This window comes from Perognathus longimembris, chromosome 7, assembly GCF_023159225.1.
Source record: "Perognathus longimembris pacificus isolate PPM17 chromosome 7, ASM2315922v1, whole genome shotgun sequence".
NCBI classification, from domain to species: domain Eukaryota; kingdom Metazoa; phylum Chordata; class Mammalia; order Rodentia; family Heteromyidae; genus Perognathus; species Perognathus longimembris.
Window position 1 is genome coordinate 44,945,242 of NC_063167.1, and position 19,436 is coordinate 44,964,677.

Below are 19,436 nucleotides of genomic sequence, written 5' to 3' on the forward strand. Positions count from 1 at the left end.
GTGGATTACTTTGAGAAGCCTCCTAGGCAGACAGTTTCAACCTCCCAGAAAACATAAAACACTTATCCTTCAACAAATAAATCGTCACTGAATGCCTATAATGTGCCAGGCTGTGCTAAGGAAGGCAGGGAGCATTGCCTTAAGGAGGCTCATAGTCTGGGAAGGGAAGGTAGTCAGGCCAGAAACAAATGGACATATAACTAAACACAGGAGGTAATAAATGCTGCTGAAGGAAAACAAAACAGAATACAGAAGCCAAGGAGGGAAGGATGGAAAGGAGAGAGAGATGTTATTTTACACAGCAGATGGAGTGCTAGCTGTCACGTGATAGAAGTAAGGGGCTATGTAGATCTCAGTGGAAGGGCATTCCCAGCCTAGGGAACAGAAAATGCTGAGGCCCTGAAACATAATAATGAGTGGGACACTGGAGGAAGACACATTTATGGCGGTCAACTCCTTATTCTGCAACTCTTCATGACAGTCTCCCCCTAAGTCCTTAAGACTATAAGACACAGCCCAAAGCAATACTAACCTGTCTTTCACTAGGTAGCCAAGAGAGGAAAATGGAAAGCATGTCACATGGAAAACAGCTGCAGAAATAGTATCCCAGATCTAAAGAATCAGTTGTAGCTAGGGATATAGCTCAGTGGTGGAGCTCCTGCCTAGCACAGGGGTTCAATCCCTGGTACTCAAAAACAAAACAAAACACAACAAACCACAGTCTTCCTTTGTCCGGAGGGTAGTTTCATTTAACAGGAAGTACACTGAACCCTCACTGTCTCAAAAGCAGAACACAAATGAGTAAGGAGAAGTTACGAGAGGCCAAGTACAATTTTTTTTTTTTAAAGATTTCTACATTTGTCACTAGGGGGGTTAAAATCTATGGTTGCCTTATGTAGGACTGTGGGAACCATTTGCAGAGGTGTTTAAGTACAAGTTACCAATTGTAAGACACAAGTGTTCTAAGGCATGTGACAGGGCCCTTTCTGGCTTAAAGGCTGAAACACTCCCAGTCCTCACAATTCCTCCAGCAGCACTAGATCAAGCTAACCCAGGATTCTATTTACTACCTGTCTGGTCCTGAGATCTGTATTATACCTTGAATTGACCACAGCATGTGACAGGGCAGGGAATGAGGAAAGGTAGTACTGGTTGATCAGTGTGATGGAGACATGAAGGTATTGAACTGAGTAGAGACTGAGTAAAGGAGGAGTTGAGAGATTATGGCAGGAGATGACAGGCAGGACTAACTGAAGCGCACACAGCAGCAACAGAAAAAAAGCTAGTCCATATGTACCATAAGTGAACAGGGTCAACTGCTCCAACCTAAATAACTAGCCTCATCTGGATTGGTGAAGACCAAACTCTCTACTGCTAAAATCTGGACTATCGTCACACCGAAGTCACCAAAAGCATTCTAGAACCAACCAGATTGGACCGTGACAGCCATTCTGAATGTTGTGGACGATCAATGGTGGAGCCACATCAGTGCAGAGGTAATGGTGGGCATCTGCTGTGAGCCGGAAATAGCCATCTACCAGGGATACAAAGGACAAGGCCTCCTCATGGGAAGAAAGTTTCAGTTCCTGTTAAGAGAGAAGACATTCCAATAGTTACAATGTGTCTAGCACCCTACATGGTCAACCTAATTTGTAAAGCACATAGTGAAAAGATACTTAAAGTAAAAGACAGAACATAAGTGACCTCACAGGGAAACCATTTTGTTGAAGGTAACTGTACTCCTACATTTACATAGAACTTATATTGTTCCAAACTTAACCCATTTATTATCTTAATGAGACTATCAAGACAATGGACAGTGCATTTGAGTAGGAAGGGATGGGACCAAAGGGAGGCTGTGACAAGCAGAGAGACCTACAGAGAAGCTGGCTCGTGAGTCCAAACGGGAAAAACAGCAGCCTGAATCAAAGTGGCAGAGGCACAAAAGTAGAGATGTTAAGAGGAGAAGGTATACATCCCATTGTTGGCACAAAGCAATGACCCATTGAATTGGCATTATGCCTGTTCTGCAGTAAAGGAACACAGGCATGCCTCATCTCATGGCATAGCTAATACAGAAGGTGACATTCCTAGGTTCTAATACAAGAATGGTCCTCCACACAGTGCTCAGTGTGCAAGGAGCTTGGAGAGTTTGTTTGGAGGAGGCAAATCATTCTTGGAGAGGAAAAAAAAAAAGACAGAGCAAAGCAAAGTGGAAGAATTTCCACAAAGGAAGGTATTCAGCAAAACACTTGGAGGAAAAACCAGGGGTCCTAGATCAAATATTGCCAATCTGAGTAGAAATGTTTGCTCATCCAAGAACATTGCTTGGTGAGAAAATACATGTAAATCATGATTTGGAGCTCTGGTTTACAAAAATATTAAAAGCACCTGAGCCTTCAGAGAGGGGCAGAAGAACACTTGAGAATAAGGTGCTTTCTTCTGGAAAAGGGAGAAGAGACATAATGATAGCTGAGGAGAAAGGAAGGAGGTAAAGAGGTCTTGATATCAGCTGCAGTATTAAAGGGAGGGTAGTACCCTAAGACTGAGCCAAGGAGGTTGTGAGGGAAAGGCACTACAGAGATGGTACCTCAGAAGAAGGACTTCCTTTTAGGTGTAACCTAAAATCCATCTGAAAATATCTCTGGAAAGTAGATTTACGAGGCTCTAAAATGAGGGACAGGGTTGGCTAAGGCAGTTCCTTACCTAGCCATAAGAGCACTTGAGTTTCCTAAGAGCAAAAGCCTAAGTAGAATTGGAGATGTCAAAGAGATGCAGAGAGAAGTGATACAGCAAGATGGATTTGGTGGTCTGTAGTCATGCTTCCCTGAAAGACCATCAGCCAAAGTGCTGCCTCATCAAAGGTAAGCACGGGGGAGTGAGATAGTCAAGAGGAAGCATGGAATGGTGGTGAAGCCACTGGTTCTGGATCCTCCTATCTGAGTTCAGATCACAGTATCTCTACCTGCTACTGGGTTTAAGCATTATGTACTGCTTTTTTTTTAGGTCAAAATGGCAATTTCAAATGGCTCAATCAAGCAATTATGTGTTCTGGGTGGGTTACTTACTAACCTCTTTGTGATTCAGTTTCCTCCTCTGTAAAGTAAGGACAACTATCTACCCATTCAGAATGAAAATGAAAATGAAAATGTGGGTACTTATTGAGAACATAGAATAACAAGTGCTGACCAAGCTGTGGGCCTAAGTGGCAGGGTAAGCTCTGATTTAGAGGACAGGGATCCCAACCAAGTGCCAGATCTGACTGTGTCAACTGTGAAGGGGGGTAAGACAGGCTAACAAAATGTGTATCCTATCTGTTGCTTCCTTAAGGGATTGTCTACATTCAGGAGTCATATCTCTGTCTAACCTCTTTCTCACTGCCTCAAAGTCCCTGAGGGATGATAATACCTTAGACACCCAAGCAACAAAGGCAAAAAGCAGGGTCTGTGCCAAACAGCAATTCCTGATGCTTTCTCACTCTGGGACCCTGTACACGGTTCTACATCTCTCTGTTATGGTCTCAGGTTCCTCACTTAAAACAGCTGGTATTGCTACAGCTAAGGTCCTTTTTAGTGACTAATCTTAGCTCAGGACCTTAAGTAAGGACTAGTAACACAGAGCCTGGCATCTACAATATGGTATGTACATTTTGATATTTATTTTCTCTCGCCCTACCTTTTCCAAATTTCCACAATATCTATCTGTGCTGTGCCATTCCTCTCCTCACTTGCTTTTGCTACATTTTTCTGATAAAATTAACGTCTGTTTTTTTAAAGAACAATGGAATAATAAAATTAAAACCACCAATAATCTCATCATGAATGACAACTAATACCTGATTTTTTTTTGGGGGGGGGGGGGTTTAAACTCAAGGCCTCACATGTGCTAGGCAGGTGCTCTAGCAATTGAGCCATGCCTCTAGCTTTCTGCTTCAGTTATTTTTCAGATAGGCTCTCACATTTTTGCTCAGGGGTGGCCTCAGATCATGGAGAAATTTACCAGTTTACAGGTAAAGTTTTATGTACTTCTTTTTGCTTCTAAAGGCAATGTGATTATATAATGTTCCTACTTGGGTGAACTGCATACCTAGGTTGCTTTCAGTATTTTGACACTGAATTTTACTAAAATGATTCTTATTCATTAGCCACTGCCTGCATCTCAACATTGCTTCTAGATCAAGACCCTTTGTAGGTCCAAGACTTGAACTCAATACCTGATGGTATTGCTCACTGGCCAGACTTCTACCAACTGAGTCGTCTCCAACACCATGATTACTTCTCCCCTTTTCTCCCCTTCCCTTTTATTTTTTCTTTTTTTTGACCCTAGATTCTTTTTTTTTTTAATTGTCAAAGTGATGTACAGAGGGGTTACAGTTACATATGTATTGACCCTAGATTCTTGAATGGAGGGACATACAAATATTTTTCAAGCCTTTAAAAACAAATTATCTTTAAGTAGTTGTACAAAGAAGTTTCAATTCAGTCAGTTTTTGAGTACCATGTGTCTTGATCAATGTCTTTCTATCAAATTGTTTTCAAAAGACTACTAGAAAAACAAGTTACTCTGGTTATGAAAGTGATCATCCATCTATCCTTAGCCATATGCACAAGACTCTTCCTCAGCACTATTCTTTTTTGACACAGACTATGCTAAATTTAGGCAACACATGGCAATTTCTTGGTGTTGCCTCCTTTTGTATTATGAATGTACTTTTTTCACCAGACTGTCCTCTGCGGTGTTGTCATCCATGACTTTCCTTGACACAACTTTTTATTTTAGCAGTTTCTACTTCCTCTATCAAACTGGCTTGCTTGTTTAGATTATGTTCTCAAGTGCTACCAGTAAAGAGGAAGTAAGATGAATACCCCTTCCTCTGCCTAAGAGTTCCTGGGTGTGCCTTACACCTTGATAAGGCCTGACATATGATCTGCTGAAGTGGCAAGTGGACTTCCCACTTTCTAGTCCCAGATGATTCACGCAACATAATAGAGAAACTGAGGTGACTCTGGGGAAAAATACATTCACTGGTTTTCTTTTCCTTCATATCTACTAACTCCTGTGAATTACATATTTATGCTGAAGTATCATTTGATAGGCAGCAAACAAAAAGGTAAATTCACATCTGCAAGACCAAAGAAAGGCACTGGAAAGTGGACACTCATGATACTTTGAAGTCAGACTTTTTGGTTTGAATGGGTCATCACTGAATTCTCTCTTGGGATAGGAACTCTAGAATCGCATGCCCTCACCAATGTCTCCCTCTCCTTTCCACATCCAGACCAAATGGCTCTGAGCAAGCTTACCATTTTTTTGTTGTCCTGCTTGTTAATGCTGACTACAGACTCCTTTATTACAATGTGAGTGATTTCAGGGAAGTATGAAAAATTGTTCCACTCTTCCCGGATTTTGTTTTTCTCCTCATCCTTTTTAAGTTTATTTTCCAGTTTCTTCCGCTTCAGCTTATTTTTTTCCTTTTCAACAGGAACAGCCTGATAAAGACACCCAAAAGAAACAGGTTTAACTTGGCTTACTAGTTTTCTGCTGGTAAAAGATCAAAAATACATTTGGCAACTTCATGCAGGCCAATGAGGAGAAAGTCACCTGCCAGAATTCACATAGCAATTGAGGAACCATGAGCTTAGAACCAAAGGATTGAGTCTTATCAGGAAATCTTGGGATTTCACATCTGGAAGAGACCTTACTGAGCACACTGACATTTATATAAAATGTATGTGTCAGAAGGGATCTAAATTCCTAAATGTTGACAATCGTGCCTCCTTGTTTCCAGATGGACCCTGTTCATCAGCACAAGCAGAGAGCAGGTTCTTCCCAAATACAACTGGGTACTAATGTGAGCTCTCTCCTTGTATGATCAATGGTCCTGACACTGTGACAGTAATCAGGTGGAGATTTCCAAAGAAAATACGAATGAATCTTATTCTTGAATCATCTGCACACTAAAGAACACATATCTCAATGGAATTTTACACAGCCATTAGAAAGAATAAAATAATGTCATTTGTAGGGAAATGGATGGAAATAGAACATATCATACTAAGTGAGATAAGCCAAGATCAGAGACAAACAATACATGTTCTACCTGATATGCAGAAGTTTGATCTAAAATGCAACTGGGATATGACAAATTACACAGGATTCTAGATATTCACATACAGTGGGACCAAAAGAGGGTAAGTCTTAGGAGAGAATCATGATGCAATACCCAAGTGCCTCTTCAGTATGTGTATTATTTTATATATTATATATTTATATATTATGTATATAAAATAATATACATACTGAAATGAACTCCAAAGATATGGAAACAAAGGACTTTTTCCTTAATTTGTTTTTTCTTTTTCTGATGATTCTGTATTCTTTACCTTATATATGATGTACTCATGTGCACATCTGTAGGAGGGTGGGAGGAAGGCAAAGAATCTGAGGAAAAGGGTGAGAAAGTGCAGCAGTGGAGCTCATTGGACATTGATGAAAGTGAACTATGCAACTTGTGGGTGGAGATGGGAGAGAGGAAGTGGGAGGGAATGAAAAATAGATGACACTATGCAAAAGGAAATGTACTTATTACCTGACATGTTTAAATGTAACCCTGCTGTATATCACCTCTAAAACAACAATAAGGTAAATTAGGGGGGGAAAAACATGTATCTTCCCAAGACGAAATATGTTACATAGCATGAACTCTGAACAACATAGAATTCTAGGCTAAATTCCTGCCTCTGTCAGTTACTTAGCTACTGAAGTCATTTCTAAATCTCCTTTTCTCCTACCACAAAACAGAAAACTTAAACCTTTACAAGGTTTCCTGAGATTAGGAACATACTTATTAACACAGTATCTATGATACAGAAATCCCTTGGTAAGTACTAGCCATTTTTATCTCCGCATGAGAATAAAACAATAGGAAGAAATGACTCTCATTTAATTTTATATTATTACTTACAGTACTAATTACAATAGCAGTTATATTAAATTTATTCAACCCTTATTATATGCCCCATTCTGTGTTAAATGCCATTTCATTCTCTCGATAACTCTATGAACTAGATACAGTAAAAATAGTTAACCAAACATATTCACAGGTTCCACATCCATGGACTCTGCATATACTGATTCAATCAACCAAAGAATGAAAATGTAAGTTAGACCTATTAATGGCTGTGTCTGTGCTGAACATGTAGATTTAGGGTATTTTTTCTGTCATTATCCTTAACATATATAATGTAGCACTTACATCTATCAGGTATTAAAAATAACCTAGAAATCACTAAACTATACAAGACAATATGTGCACATTATATAAATTCTATACAATTTTACATCAAAGAGTACCCATAAATTTTGGTATCTACAGAGAGTTCTCGAACTAACCCCCTCTACTCAAACACTAAGGAATAACTGTATATTACTTGATGGATGAATAATATGCAACTAATATGGGTAAAATAACTCTCCCAAGGCCTCATAACCAAAACTAGTAGAGTTACAATATGAGTCGTTTCCTTAGATTTAAAACCAGGATCTTAAAACCCCTATGCCTCAACCGACTTATTCAACAAGCACATTAATAAAGAAGCTTCATTCTGCAATGATAATCCTTTTTCATGAAGCTAGTAGGCTAAATTTAATTCTTGCCTCAACCATGCTACATGGATGATTAAGAGATGACTCATATACAGTCCCTAGCTTAAATAAACTCAAACTATAAGGATGGACATGTAAACAAGTGGTTCAGGCAGGGTAAACAGCACAAACTGTGTGACACAGTTCTTCTGATTAGTCATCCACAACCACTTACATTTGGTTTCTGTCGCCACTGGATTCCAAGATTTCCGGTCACCATCACTTCATAGTAAAGAACATTTCCACTGTCATTTGAATGAAACCAATTCTTCTCATTTTCTGATGATATCAGTAACATCGAAGTCTCAAATATTTCAGCCCCATAATGTTTTGTCAATGTTTCCAAGGTAGCCAGGTATTTCACTTTCAGATCATGTGTGGACACACTGCTGTCGCAAATAGTCTTATTGTTAAATTCCTTGAGGAAATCCTTGAAAACGTTATTTATCCTCATTCTGGTGAGAAGATTTCTTTGTCTGATAGATTTATTCAGTGTTTCTGGAATATATCGCTTGTAGCTAAAAGAAATAAAGACATCTCTTTATTTCTCATCAGGTTAGTAGAAAAGGTTCAGAAACAAACCTGTCTGTGAATCTTTCCCCCATACGTGGCCAAATGAGAAAGGAGAACCTATTCCTGCGTCACCATAGGTGATAAATATAAGGAGTTGGGCATGAATTGAGAAAGAATGGAAAGGTACATGGCACTTATCATCAAATTTTCGGAATCACAAAAAACGTATCCACCTTTTTTACTTGCTAGTTTAATTGCTGTGAGCATGTTAACACTCATGTACACTGTTACGACTGAGCACCAGGTAGAAAATGATTTAAAAGGCATCCAGGGTAGATCTCTCCTAGAAAGATTCTACATGTATGGCGACTTTGCCTGTATGCTTATTTTTCTATAAAGATCACAAGACTTTTTATTTTCTATTTTAATTTTTATGCTTTTGTCATTTATGAGGCTTGAACTCAGGTAGGTCCTGGGAGCTGTCCCTGAGCTTTTTTTGCTCAAGGCTAGTGCTCTACCACTTTGAGCCACAGTGCTACTTCTAGTTTTTCTGGTGGTTAATTGGAGTTAGAGTCTCATGGACTTTTCTGCCCAGTCTGGCTTTGAGCCCCAATCCTAAGATCTTAGTCTCCTGATTAGCTAGGATTATATAGGCATGAGCCACCAGCACCCACCCACAGGATTTTTTAAATTAGAAAATAAGACAAGTACACAAAGGCTAATAAAATATAAAAGATTTATTGTTTGCCATGTGAATATGTTCCAGACATATTAAGAGGATCATGTAGTTAAGAGAAAGAGTAATTACTTAGCCAGGTACTAATAAGAAGATGTATAATAATCAGTCCAAAAAAAATTGGTAACATTTTCAAAACAAGAGTCAGTTCTAAGATGATCACAAACATCTATAAAAGAAGGAACAAACTAGGAAAGAGAGAGAAAATGGGGAGACAAAGGATAAAAGGCAAATCAATGCAACAGCAATACTTACAAGACAATAAGCTGTACAGCTTAAACCAGCTGTACAACTCAGGGGAGGGTGGGAGCGTACTGGGAAGGGGGAAGGTGGGAGAAAAATGAAGGAGGACGTAACAAGTTTGATAAGAAATGTACTCACTGCTTTACATATGAAATTGTAACCCATCTGTACATTACTTTGACAATAAATTAATTAAAAGAAAGAACAAGTCTACTATGGAATAAACAAATGAGGAAGCTGATTTGCTTGTTATCCCCAGGTGTGGGGTACACCTGGCCCAAAGAAGTCCTGCAGCCTTAATGGCTTCACAGAAGAGAAGTATTGTGAAGTTTGGCATTTATCCTCAACTTGCAGTATAATTTTTGTTTAAATTAATACAAGAGAGAAGAGCTGTCTCTTTTTGTTTCAGTTTAATGAAAACAAAGATGGCAAGGTACCAGTGGTTCACACCTGTAACCATAGCTATTCAGGAGGCTGAGATCTGAAGATACAGGTCAGAAGCCAGCTTGGACAGGGAAATCTGTGAGATACTTAACGACAATTAACCAGCAAACCAGAAGTAGAGTTATAAGAGTTAGCTTGAGTGAAAAATCCAAGGCACAGTGCTCATGCCTGAGTTCAGGCCCAAGAACTGACACCAAAGGTAAATAAATGAATGAATATATATATGCACCCAGAATGAAGGTTGAAGGTCATAGAAAAAAAGAGAAAGCAACAACTTAGCATGTATTTAATCAGTTTTTGCTTTACTGAGTATGACATGGACTATGGCCAAGAGCAAAGAGAAACAAGAAGTCAGACTAAGGATATGGCTCCAAGAGTAGAAAGACTGCCTAGTAAGCACAAAGCCCTGAGTTTAAACCCCAGTACCACCAAGTTAAAAAAACAAAAAACAAAAAACAAGTAACCTTCTGAGATGTTTGCCACCGATATATTATAATTAACAGAGACATAAATAAATCTCCTAATATAGAGACTCTCTTTATTTATAACAATAATACTCCACTGGGGAGTAAAAAGAAAACAAGCTGTATACAAAATTTAAAATATGCTGAATATTGACCTTTAATATTTTGTAAGTACCATTTCCTTATATAATAAAGTGTGATCACCCCACATTTAAGAATTAACTGTTCCCTAGTATAACATGAGAGCTCTCTGGTAGCTCAGGCTGGAATGGCAACAGCTACTTAAACTGCAATACTGAGGACAGTGAGACAGGACACCATGGAGAAAACTGCAGGCATAGATGGCAATGTCCACCATGGGTAAAGGACTAATCTGATTGAAATTCTTATTCAAAACTTTTCACTTACCAGCCACCATTTACAATCAGATTACAGAATGAGGGAAGGGGTGACATTGTCCAAAAAGAACTGGACTCTTGGAAGTAGAGCTGTGACTCAAAGTGGTAAAGTACAAACCTTGAGCAAAAGAGCTCAGGGACAGCTCCTAATTACTAAGTTCAAGCCCTGCAACCAACCCCCCCCCCCCATACACACACAACAACAACAAAAAAAAGAAAAATAGACAAAAAGAAATGTACTCTTTACCTGGACTTATGTAACTGTAACCCCTCTGTACACCACCTTAATAACAACAATAGAACTTTTTTTTGAAAAATCAGGACAGTTATAAGCTATCTTTTTCAAGTATTCTAAGTAAGATTTGGGTTTTGCAGAGAAGTTATTAGGCAAATGTTGGGTACAGTCATATGAGATGTATGAGAACATATAAAAGCAACATCGTCTCCACCATCCATTTTTTTTCCCAGAAGAAAGGATTACCTGATATCCTTGGGAAGTTCTGGCAACTGCATATTCTTTATCATGGCATAGTGTGAGATGGCCAGGACGGCCATTCCAAGGCACTCGTTCTCAATATCATGTCCATCCTGCTCAGTCTTAGGATCCCGAATGGGAGCCAGGCATTTGATCAAATCATACTGTCCCTTTGAAGCAAAATGAACCACAATCACTTAGTATCAAAGCCCACTTATCTTTATTTATTTATAATTATTACTTTTTGCTCATCTTTGGACTTGAGCTCAGGGCCTAGGTGCTATCCCTGAGTGTTTTTGTTCAAGGCTAGGCACTCTGCCACTTGAGCAACAGCTCCACTCCCCAGCCTTTTTTTTTTTTTAAGTGTTTAATTGGAGATAAGACTCTCACATACTTTCCTAATCAGGCTGGCTTCAAACCTTGATCCTCAGATTCTCAGCCTCCTGAGTAGCAGGATTACAGGTGTGAGCCACTGGTGCCTGGCTCCACTTGCCTTTTTTATAACTTGACAGGACAGCTTCCACACTGGGAGGTGATACCCAGAAAAGCAGTACAGCAATGATACAAATCATATTTACAGTTTCCCCAGCATCAAAAGTTTTTCAACAAAGCTGGACATGAATGTTCTCTTTAACTTTCATTCATTAAATTAGGCAGTATTTCTTGAGCACTCTGAAATATACTGGTGAAGAGTACAAACATATAAAGCCCCTTTGTGGAGCTTGCCATATCAGTAATACTAGGCTAAACTGCACTAGAACATGGGAAAGTGACACTGGGCTGAAGGACATCCAGAGCACAGGAGTGACAGACACTAGGCTGAGTGGCTCTGATCACTCTTTAATTCCACAAACATACTCGACAGCTAATCTAAAAACTGGGTATATAAAGTTGACAGGGCTACCGCCTCCCTTTCTAATGTAAGCTTAAAAGAAAGGGGAAGGAATTCATATCCTGTAGTGTTATCTGTCACATGTATGTTTGTTTGCTTCACATTTGCTGTTCAAATTTCCAGTATTGAATCTTAGCATTAGGGTATACACCCTTATGTATTAGGAGGCAGAGAAACTTTAAACACAAAATACAAATAGCAGACAGTTCCCACAACAGTCTTGTTCAAAGCAATGATGATAATGCCCATGTTGGCTCTCTTATTAACCCCTAATCTCATTTCTAGATTTTGTGCTTGGTTCCTGTTTATTATTCACTCAATCTTTACAATAGCCATGTCAGGCAAGTGTTAACATTAGCTCTTCCTAACAGATGAGGAATCTATAGCAATCCCACTCATTCATTCAGAAGAACCAATTATGGGCCACTTATTATGTAAGGTACATATTTGTTACATACTTGGTACATACATACTTGTGGTACATACTTGTTATTCTAGCTACATGGAAGGCGTAGGTAGGAGGATTGTTGACCAAGGCCAGCCTAGGTGAAAATGAGAGATCTTATCTAACAAATAACTAAAAAGGGCCAAGAAGCAGGTCTCAAGTGGCAAAGCACCTGCATAGTAAGCATGAGGCCAAGTTCAAACCCCAGTATAATAAACAAACAAGATGATCGAATGTCAGAGTGGTACCAAAAGCATCAAATAGAACAGAGTACCATGAGTTTAGTGAGTGGTAGGTTAAGATTAAACCTAGACCTGACTCCACAGTGCCACAATCTTCAATGGTGACTTAAAAGCATTCAGCATTCAGCACTGTAAACTCTTCATTCTTTTTCCAGACTAGCTCAGGGAAAGATGTGAGGAGGTATTCCTACTGAAGACACTCATTTAGTCTCAGAAAACCTAATTATGAAGGCTGTGTGTGTGTGTGTGTGTGTGTGTGTGTGTGTGTGTGTGTGTGTGTGTGCCAGTCCTGGAACTTGAAATCAGTGGCTTGGGCCCTGTCCTTGAGTCTTTGTGCTCAAGGCCATACTTTGCCACTTGAGCCATAGCTCTACTTCCAGCTTTTAGGTCATTAATTGGAGTCTCACAGATTTTTGTGGGGGCTGGCTTAGAATTGAAATCCTTAGATCTCAGCCTCTTGAGTAGCTCACACTACACGTATGAGCTACCAGTATTTGGCCACTGTGTTGGCTTATAGGGGGGATTTTCAAGCTGCAGTTGCCTTTCTGTCCACGATTGGACTTCTTGTTCATCTTAGGTAAGCAAAGTTTATTAGCAAATTCTACAAATCTCTGAGAACCAACAACAATTTTCCTACAAATGTGTGAAGAGCAGAACTGAGTCTGAAGCTAGAATTTTTGGCGGGGAGGGTTAACTATGATTTTTCTGTGAACATTTCCTATACAACTGCAAAAGGCCAGAGTCTTAATGCAATACATCATCCTTACAATATGTTATCGTCTTTCTTTATATCTCTGCTCCCAAGAATGATGAAAAAATAAATCTCAGAGGCCCCCTGGTGCTTACCACAGGCTGTGTTCTTATACTGATATATAGAAAGAGGAGGTGGAGTAAACCTATTCTATATACACCTCAGCCCAGGCCCTGTGCTTGGTCTGTATTGTGAATGGAGAAACATGGGGTGGGTGGAAAAAGAATAAATCTCAAATAGAGATATCTGAAACTGAGAGGATGATGCAGAAAAGATCACTCTGATTGTTTTTGTCTAAACAGCATCTGCCCATGGTTGTGCATTGTCTTGTTTCTTATAATAGTTTCTAAATTGTTCTAAATTATATAGGAAACATGGATAAAGTACAAACAGAAACTAAAGCTATAAAGTGATATAGTGAGCTGTAACTTGGATATAAAAAGTCATGTCCTAAGGAAATAACAGACATGGACAGAAACCCATATATATGACCTTAGTTTGTTCATAACAGCTTCTCACAATGATAGCATCAAAGGGAAAACTTGAGAAAAAAATGTCAAGTAATATATGATCAGTTGAATTAATGATAGACTTTCTTCCAGATTCCAGTTTCCTTTCTATAATCTCCTCTTATATGTCTCATAATCTTCTCCAAAGGAGAACTAAATCTTCCTTAGGCTCTTCTTTTTAGTAGGGAATAACTCCACTGTCCACCAAACACTGCTCCAAACAAAAACCTAAAAATTAGCTTTGCATCTTCCAGCCTTCTCACCTTCTATACTCAGCCCATCAGAAAGTCATATCAACTTCAAAATAAATGGCAGATCTGCTTGTTCTTATCCAACCCCATTGCTACTACGCTAAATGAAAAAAGCAATTTCCTCCCCTCCTCCATCACTGTTTTAGACTCTCAACTAATAGATTTGGAATTAATTCTGACCAGGCCCAACCTACTTCCTACATGTAACAAGAATCATCATTCGTTTATAGCACGAATAAGATCAAATCTCCTCAAGTCTGTGCATAGGACATCACAGATAACAAACAAAATGGCAGAGGGTTGAAAGGAAGAAAGTGATAGAGAAGAAAGTCCCGCAAAATCAACAAGCAAAACATCTAGCATCTTAGAAGCCAGAGTTGCTGCCTCCTCTTTCACCTGGGGCAAGTCTAAAGATGGCAAGAACTTCCACAAAACAGGCCATAAAGCATACCAGCACCCAAACCTCAGCTATACCAGGAATCTGAACCCTACAGATGCCTTAGTCTCCCCACAAACTCCAGGTCATCCTGAGGCCAAACTTCCTACCTGAGCAAACAGATACTCTAATGAGCTGGCATCAAGGAGAGGGGTTGCATCTGGAACCTTTTTTTTCTCATAGCCATTTTTCTGCTTCTTTGGAGAATGTCGCCATACAGACTGTTCATTGTCATTGGTCCCATGCCAGTTGGTGAAGTAGAACCTGAAAGGCAGTAAAATAATGTCAATTTTCAGTCCCTGGTACCAGAAGAAGACCCTTGTGTCTACTGAGAGTAGTTGGTACTGGAAGCAGAACTGCCCTGAGGTAAGCGAAGAGACAAGGCTTACACTTTACATCCCCTCGTCATTCCTGTCCCTCTCACTCTTACAAGCATTTTTACAAGTGCCCTGTCAGCACTTCCTCTACTACACAGGGAGATAGCTATTTTCCTGATGATCACAGGACGACTCCTGTGACATCCACTATGTCATCTTTTTTTTCTGAATAATTATTTATTGTCAAAGTGATGTCTTAAACAGGAAAATACTTGCTGCCTCCAACTATATGCTGGTCCAGCAGCTACAGCCACACTGCTTAGCTATCCTGCCTTGGTCCCAAGATGCTTTCATTCACATCTCACCATTTTTTAAACCTACTTTCACAGGACATTACTGCTTGTTTCCCAATTCCCAGACTGCTATTATTAAATTGGTGGTATATCCTAGGATATACAAGGATTAGAAACAGAACTACATGAACTCTGCTACAAGCATCAACCATGGTGTCATGGATAAGTTAAAAGCACTCTAGAAACATGCCACCTACTCTTCACAGCCTCTCTAAAAGGTATTATTTTACTGTTTCCACCGCACTGATAAGAAAATGAAGGTTTCAAGAGGCAAGGTGATCTACAATAACAAGTCTGTTACTCTTAACTACTGCTTTCCTCTACCACCTATACAGGAAACATGAGTTATAGAAAGCATGAAAGTGAGCTACATTGGCCCAAGGCTGTTTCTGAGATATAGACTTAGTTCTGTCTATATCTCTCTCCCCTGATCTGTCCATAAGCTAATAGAAAGACAACCGCATTACTCTGAAGTGATGAATAAAACTTCTCTTCAAAAAGAACTGATGGTTGTGCTGGTAGATCAAATGATAGAGCACTTATTTCAGATATTGTACGATCAATCAATCAATTGATAACAGAGAGGAAGAAAAGAGGAGAAGTGGAGGCAGAAGAAGGGAAGAAAGGGAAAAAAAGGAGGGAGGGGAGTGAGAGGAAAGAGAGAGGGAGGGAGGGGAGGGGAGGGGAGGGGAGGGGAGGGGAGGAAGGAAGGAAGGAAGGAAGGAAGGAAGGAAGGAAGGAAGGAAGGAAGGAAGGAACGACACTGTGTCATTGAGCTATGAGCTATACTTGCTGACCCAAGATATAGTGGGTCCTGCCTGTGTTGGGCCCTGAGACAGCTCTTAGGCATAGCCTCTGTCCTTTGTGAGTCCCATCCAGCAACAGTATAAAGTGCACACAGGGGGGAGGGAGCATGTGTCATAAGTACAACTACACCACAGCTTTCATGAGCCCCACGTCCTTTTCCCTTCATCCTTAAGAAAACATTGAAAGTTATATTTTACAACTGTGCTGACTGGAAAGTGACTATAATTCAACCAACTTGTATTGTATTAATGTATCTGTGACTTTAAATAGAGCATTCCATGGCCCTCTGGTAACATTGTGAGACCTCTGGCATTATGCTTAATGGATAATGTCCCTAGGACCACAATAAATAAAACATAAGTGCCAACATACAAAGCCTAAGGATCCTCAGCAGACAAAAAGAAAAAAAAAAGAGCCATGATGATGTGAGGCAGGAGGCCTCTGTAAGAAAGCAGAGGAAATGAAACAGGCCAAAAGATATGCAGATACTTCTGGTCTCTTTCTGGGCAATTGTGTGAACTCCATGGTAACAGAGTCCATAACTGTCTCACTCACCACTGAATCCCTAATGGCTGGTACATAACTGGTGCTTCTTAATACATGCTTGACAGATTAAACAAATAAAAAACAATGAGAAAGCTCAAGAATAGCAATTAACATGGACAAAAAAAGGACTGGTAAAAAGTTAAAGACATCAGTAGTTTGTAACTTCTTCCCCGCCCCCCCCACCCCGTTATGAGGCTTGAATTCCAGACCTGGGTGCTGTTCTTGAGCTCTTCTGCTCAAGACTAGTGCTCATCCACTTTGACCAACAACTCCATTTCTAGTTTTTGAGTGGTTAATTGGAGATAAGAAATCTCATGGGGACTTTTCTGCCCAAGTTGGCTTTGAAGTCTGATCCTCAGTCTCAGCCTCCTGAGTAGCTAGGATTATAAGTGTGAGCCACCAGCACTTTGTAACTACTGATGATTTTATACAGTCCATCTACTCTAATTTATGAGAAGGACTGGGAGTTTGACTGTAGAATTTGGTGTCTCCTTGTCACACACAAAAAAACCCACATCACTGCAGAGCCCAAATGCTATGCCCTCACCCCTGCACATGTATGATAAGGGATCAGACTTTTGTAACAAGAAAGTCCTAGGGATCAGCTGATGCAGAAGCTGGTGATATGCTGTCCTTGAGCCTTGAAGTACTCTTCAAGAACTGGACAGAGTACAGGCTAAGAGACTCAGTGTAGTTCCTGCCTCTCCACAAGCAGGAAGGAGTAAATCAATACCCCAACTACCAAGGTACAAAGCAAGACTCCAACAAAAGAGCATATAGGCCAGATAAACTCTGTTTGGTGGTGGAGGAAGGTAGTGACCAGGAACATAGGAACTATATAGAAGATGGAAGGTTTCCTACAAGAGCAGAAACAACTCTCTGTGACAGGGGAGGTAGTTTGAGAAAGGCACTGAAGTTAAGTGTTTGCTGAACCAACCCAACAAATGCCCTGTCCTTTGAATTGCCTACAGTCAAAGGTTGACAGCTTTTTATTTCATAAGATGTCAAAAACGACATTTAAAAATTCGTTAGCCAGATACCGTGGTATGTACCTGTATCACTAGCTACCTAGGTGGCTAAGGCAGAAAATTATGAGTTCAAGGCTAGTCTGGCAAAAATCCCCACTTAAAAAAAAAGTGCCAGGGACTGATGGCTTACACCTGAAATCCTACCCACTCAGTAGGCTGAGTATATAGGATTCCATCTCTAATTAACCAGCAAAATGCATCGCTCAAGTGATAGGACCACAGCTATAAGCCACTCTGAGTTCAAGCTCTAGTATAGTGAGGGAAGGAGGAAAGAAAAGAGGGAGGGAGGGAGGAAAAGGTGGCTACCAATATCAACAACCTCCTTAACTGCTAACAAGACAAAACTAGGCAAACCTAGATTCTTGTTTCATAATTAATCACTGAGATGGTCAAGAGTTCAAAATACGAGACAGGAGAGAAATAGGAGTACTAAGATCTATTGAGCAATACGTAAATATAGTTAATAATAGTATAGTATACATTTCAAAACTGCTAGCAGTTTCAAATGTTCTCACCACAAAAATATTTATGGTGATGAATATACTTAGATTGACCTAATCATTCCAGACTGATAAATAATAGTCATTTAACTCTCCATAAATGTATACAATTATAAATTGTCAAACATGCCCATTTATAATGAAATAAATTACCAAGATGTTTATCACACTTGGTACACAAGATTCCTATTAATATAACATGCCAATGAGAACAAACAGTGATGAATGTAGTATGGACATTGCCCATCCTTCTTTTCCTAATGACGAGAAAAGTCCAGAGAGATATAGACAAATCCCCCAGAAATCTCCTAGTAAGTTTTGAGAAAATTTATTACAGATGATTGCACATTTAAGTGGATAAATAGACACTGTACTCCATGATTTTGCTTTAAGTTTCTATAAATTTTACTCATAGGATCAGGAATTTCACTTAGATGAAAAGGCAAGAAAGGATTGGAAGTATAGTTCAACTGAGAAAGCCAGAGTTCAAACCCCAGTACAGAAAGAAAGAGAGAAAGAGAGAGAGAGAGAAAGAAAGAAAGAAAAGAAAGAAAGAAAGAAAGAGAGAAAGGAAGGAAGGAAGGAAGGAAGGAAGGAAGGAAGGAAGGAAGGAAGGGAAGGAAGGAAGGTTGATTTTCTTCTTAAAAAGGAATAAAGAATATAAATGTTACACTAACATATTAACATATGTTGTAAAAACTATCAAAATTTATCTAAAAACAGAAAACCACACTAAGTAAAAGAATATGTCATCTCAAAATAGTTAGAATTCAACTGAAACAATCACCAACACTTATTTTCATATCACATCTTGTTCAGTGGACAGACTGAGTTTTGGAATATTTTCTTCTCTGTTGTAATGCAAATGCTTTATTTAGCTTAGGGTGGTACTTTTTTCTCCCAAGTTCAAAGCGTTTGTGGTTAAAAAACAAACAACAACAAAAAAGCAATATCCTGTTAAGTATAATGTTAGTACAAAGTCAAGGTGACAAAAACAAAGCTGTTGTGTACTTCCTGGCAGCTAACAGAAACAGCAAGCAGACAAAACCAGCTTTTAATACCAAGGTACTCCTACACCTAACAAAGACCAATGCTTCAGAGAAGACTGTAGGGTTAACACAGTTCACTACATATATAACTGGGTAACTCTCCTCTCTGGTATCAGTTGTTTCATGAGAAATGGGAGGCATGAATATGTTCAAGTCTTTTCTAAATGCCAAATACTACACACTACTGAGTCCAGACTCAGCTAAATTTAGAAAGCTCCAGGAAAGAATTAGAACTCAATGGCATGTTCCCTGCCTAAACTAACAGCTGTTAAGTATATGTAAAAATGCTAATCACACAGCCAGCCTTTGGCCATAAAGAACAAAATTATACTTAGAAAAGTAAATCAAAATACAGTCAGAAGGCTCAGTTGGGTGGGATAAATGGTTCCCCAA

General features: G+C 39.4%; 1 protein-coding gene and 1 non-coding gene across 2 annotated transcripts in view; one reads left to right on the top strand and one right to left on the bottom strand.

Annotated features, from left to right (window-relative positions):
* Window positions 1-19,436, bottom strand: part of Jak1 (Janus kinase 1) — a 117,025-nt gene that overhangs the window by 37,278 nt on the left and 60,311 nt on the right. Inside the window, exons 5-9 of the mRNA XM_048351480.1 lie at window positions 14,554-14,707; window positions 10,924-11,087; window positions 7,820-8,162; window positions 5,304-5,489; window positions 1,429-1,586 (exon numbers count right to left, since the gene is read on the bottom strand). Coding sequence (XP_048207437.1) covers window positions 1,429-1,586; window positions 5,304-5,489; window positions 7,820-8,162; window positions 10,924-11,087; window positions 14,554-14,707 — 1,005 coding nt within the window. The remainder of the gene's footprint in view (window positions 1-1,428; window positions 1,587-5,303; window positions 5,490-7,819; window positions 8,163-10,923; window positions 11,088-14,553; window positions 14,708-19,436) is intronic.
* LOC125355811 lies at window positions 13,326-13,456 on the top strand. The gene has a single exon (XR_007211743.1). It is a non-coding gene; the product is annotated as a small nucleolar RNA SNORA51 (small nucleolar RNA).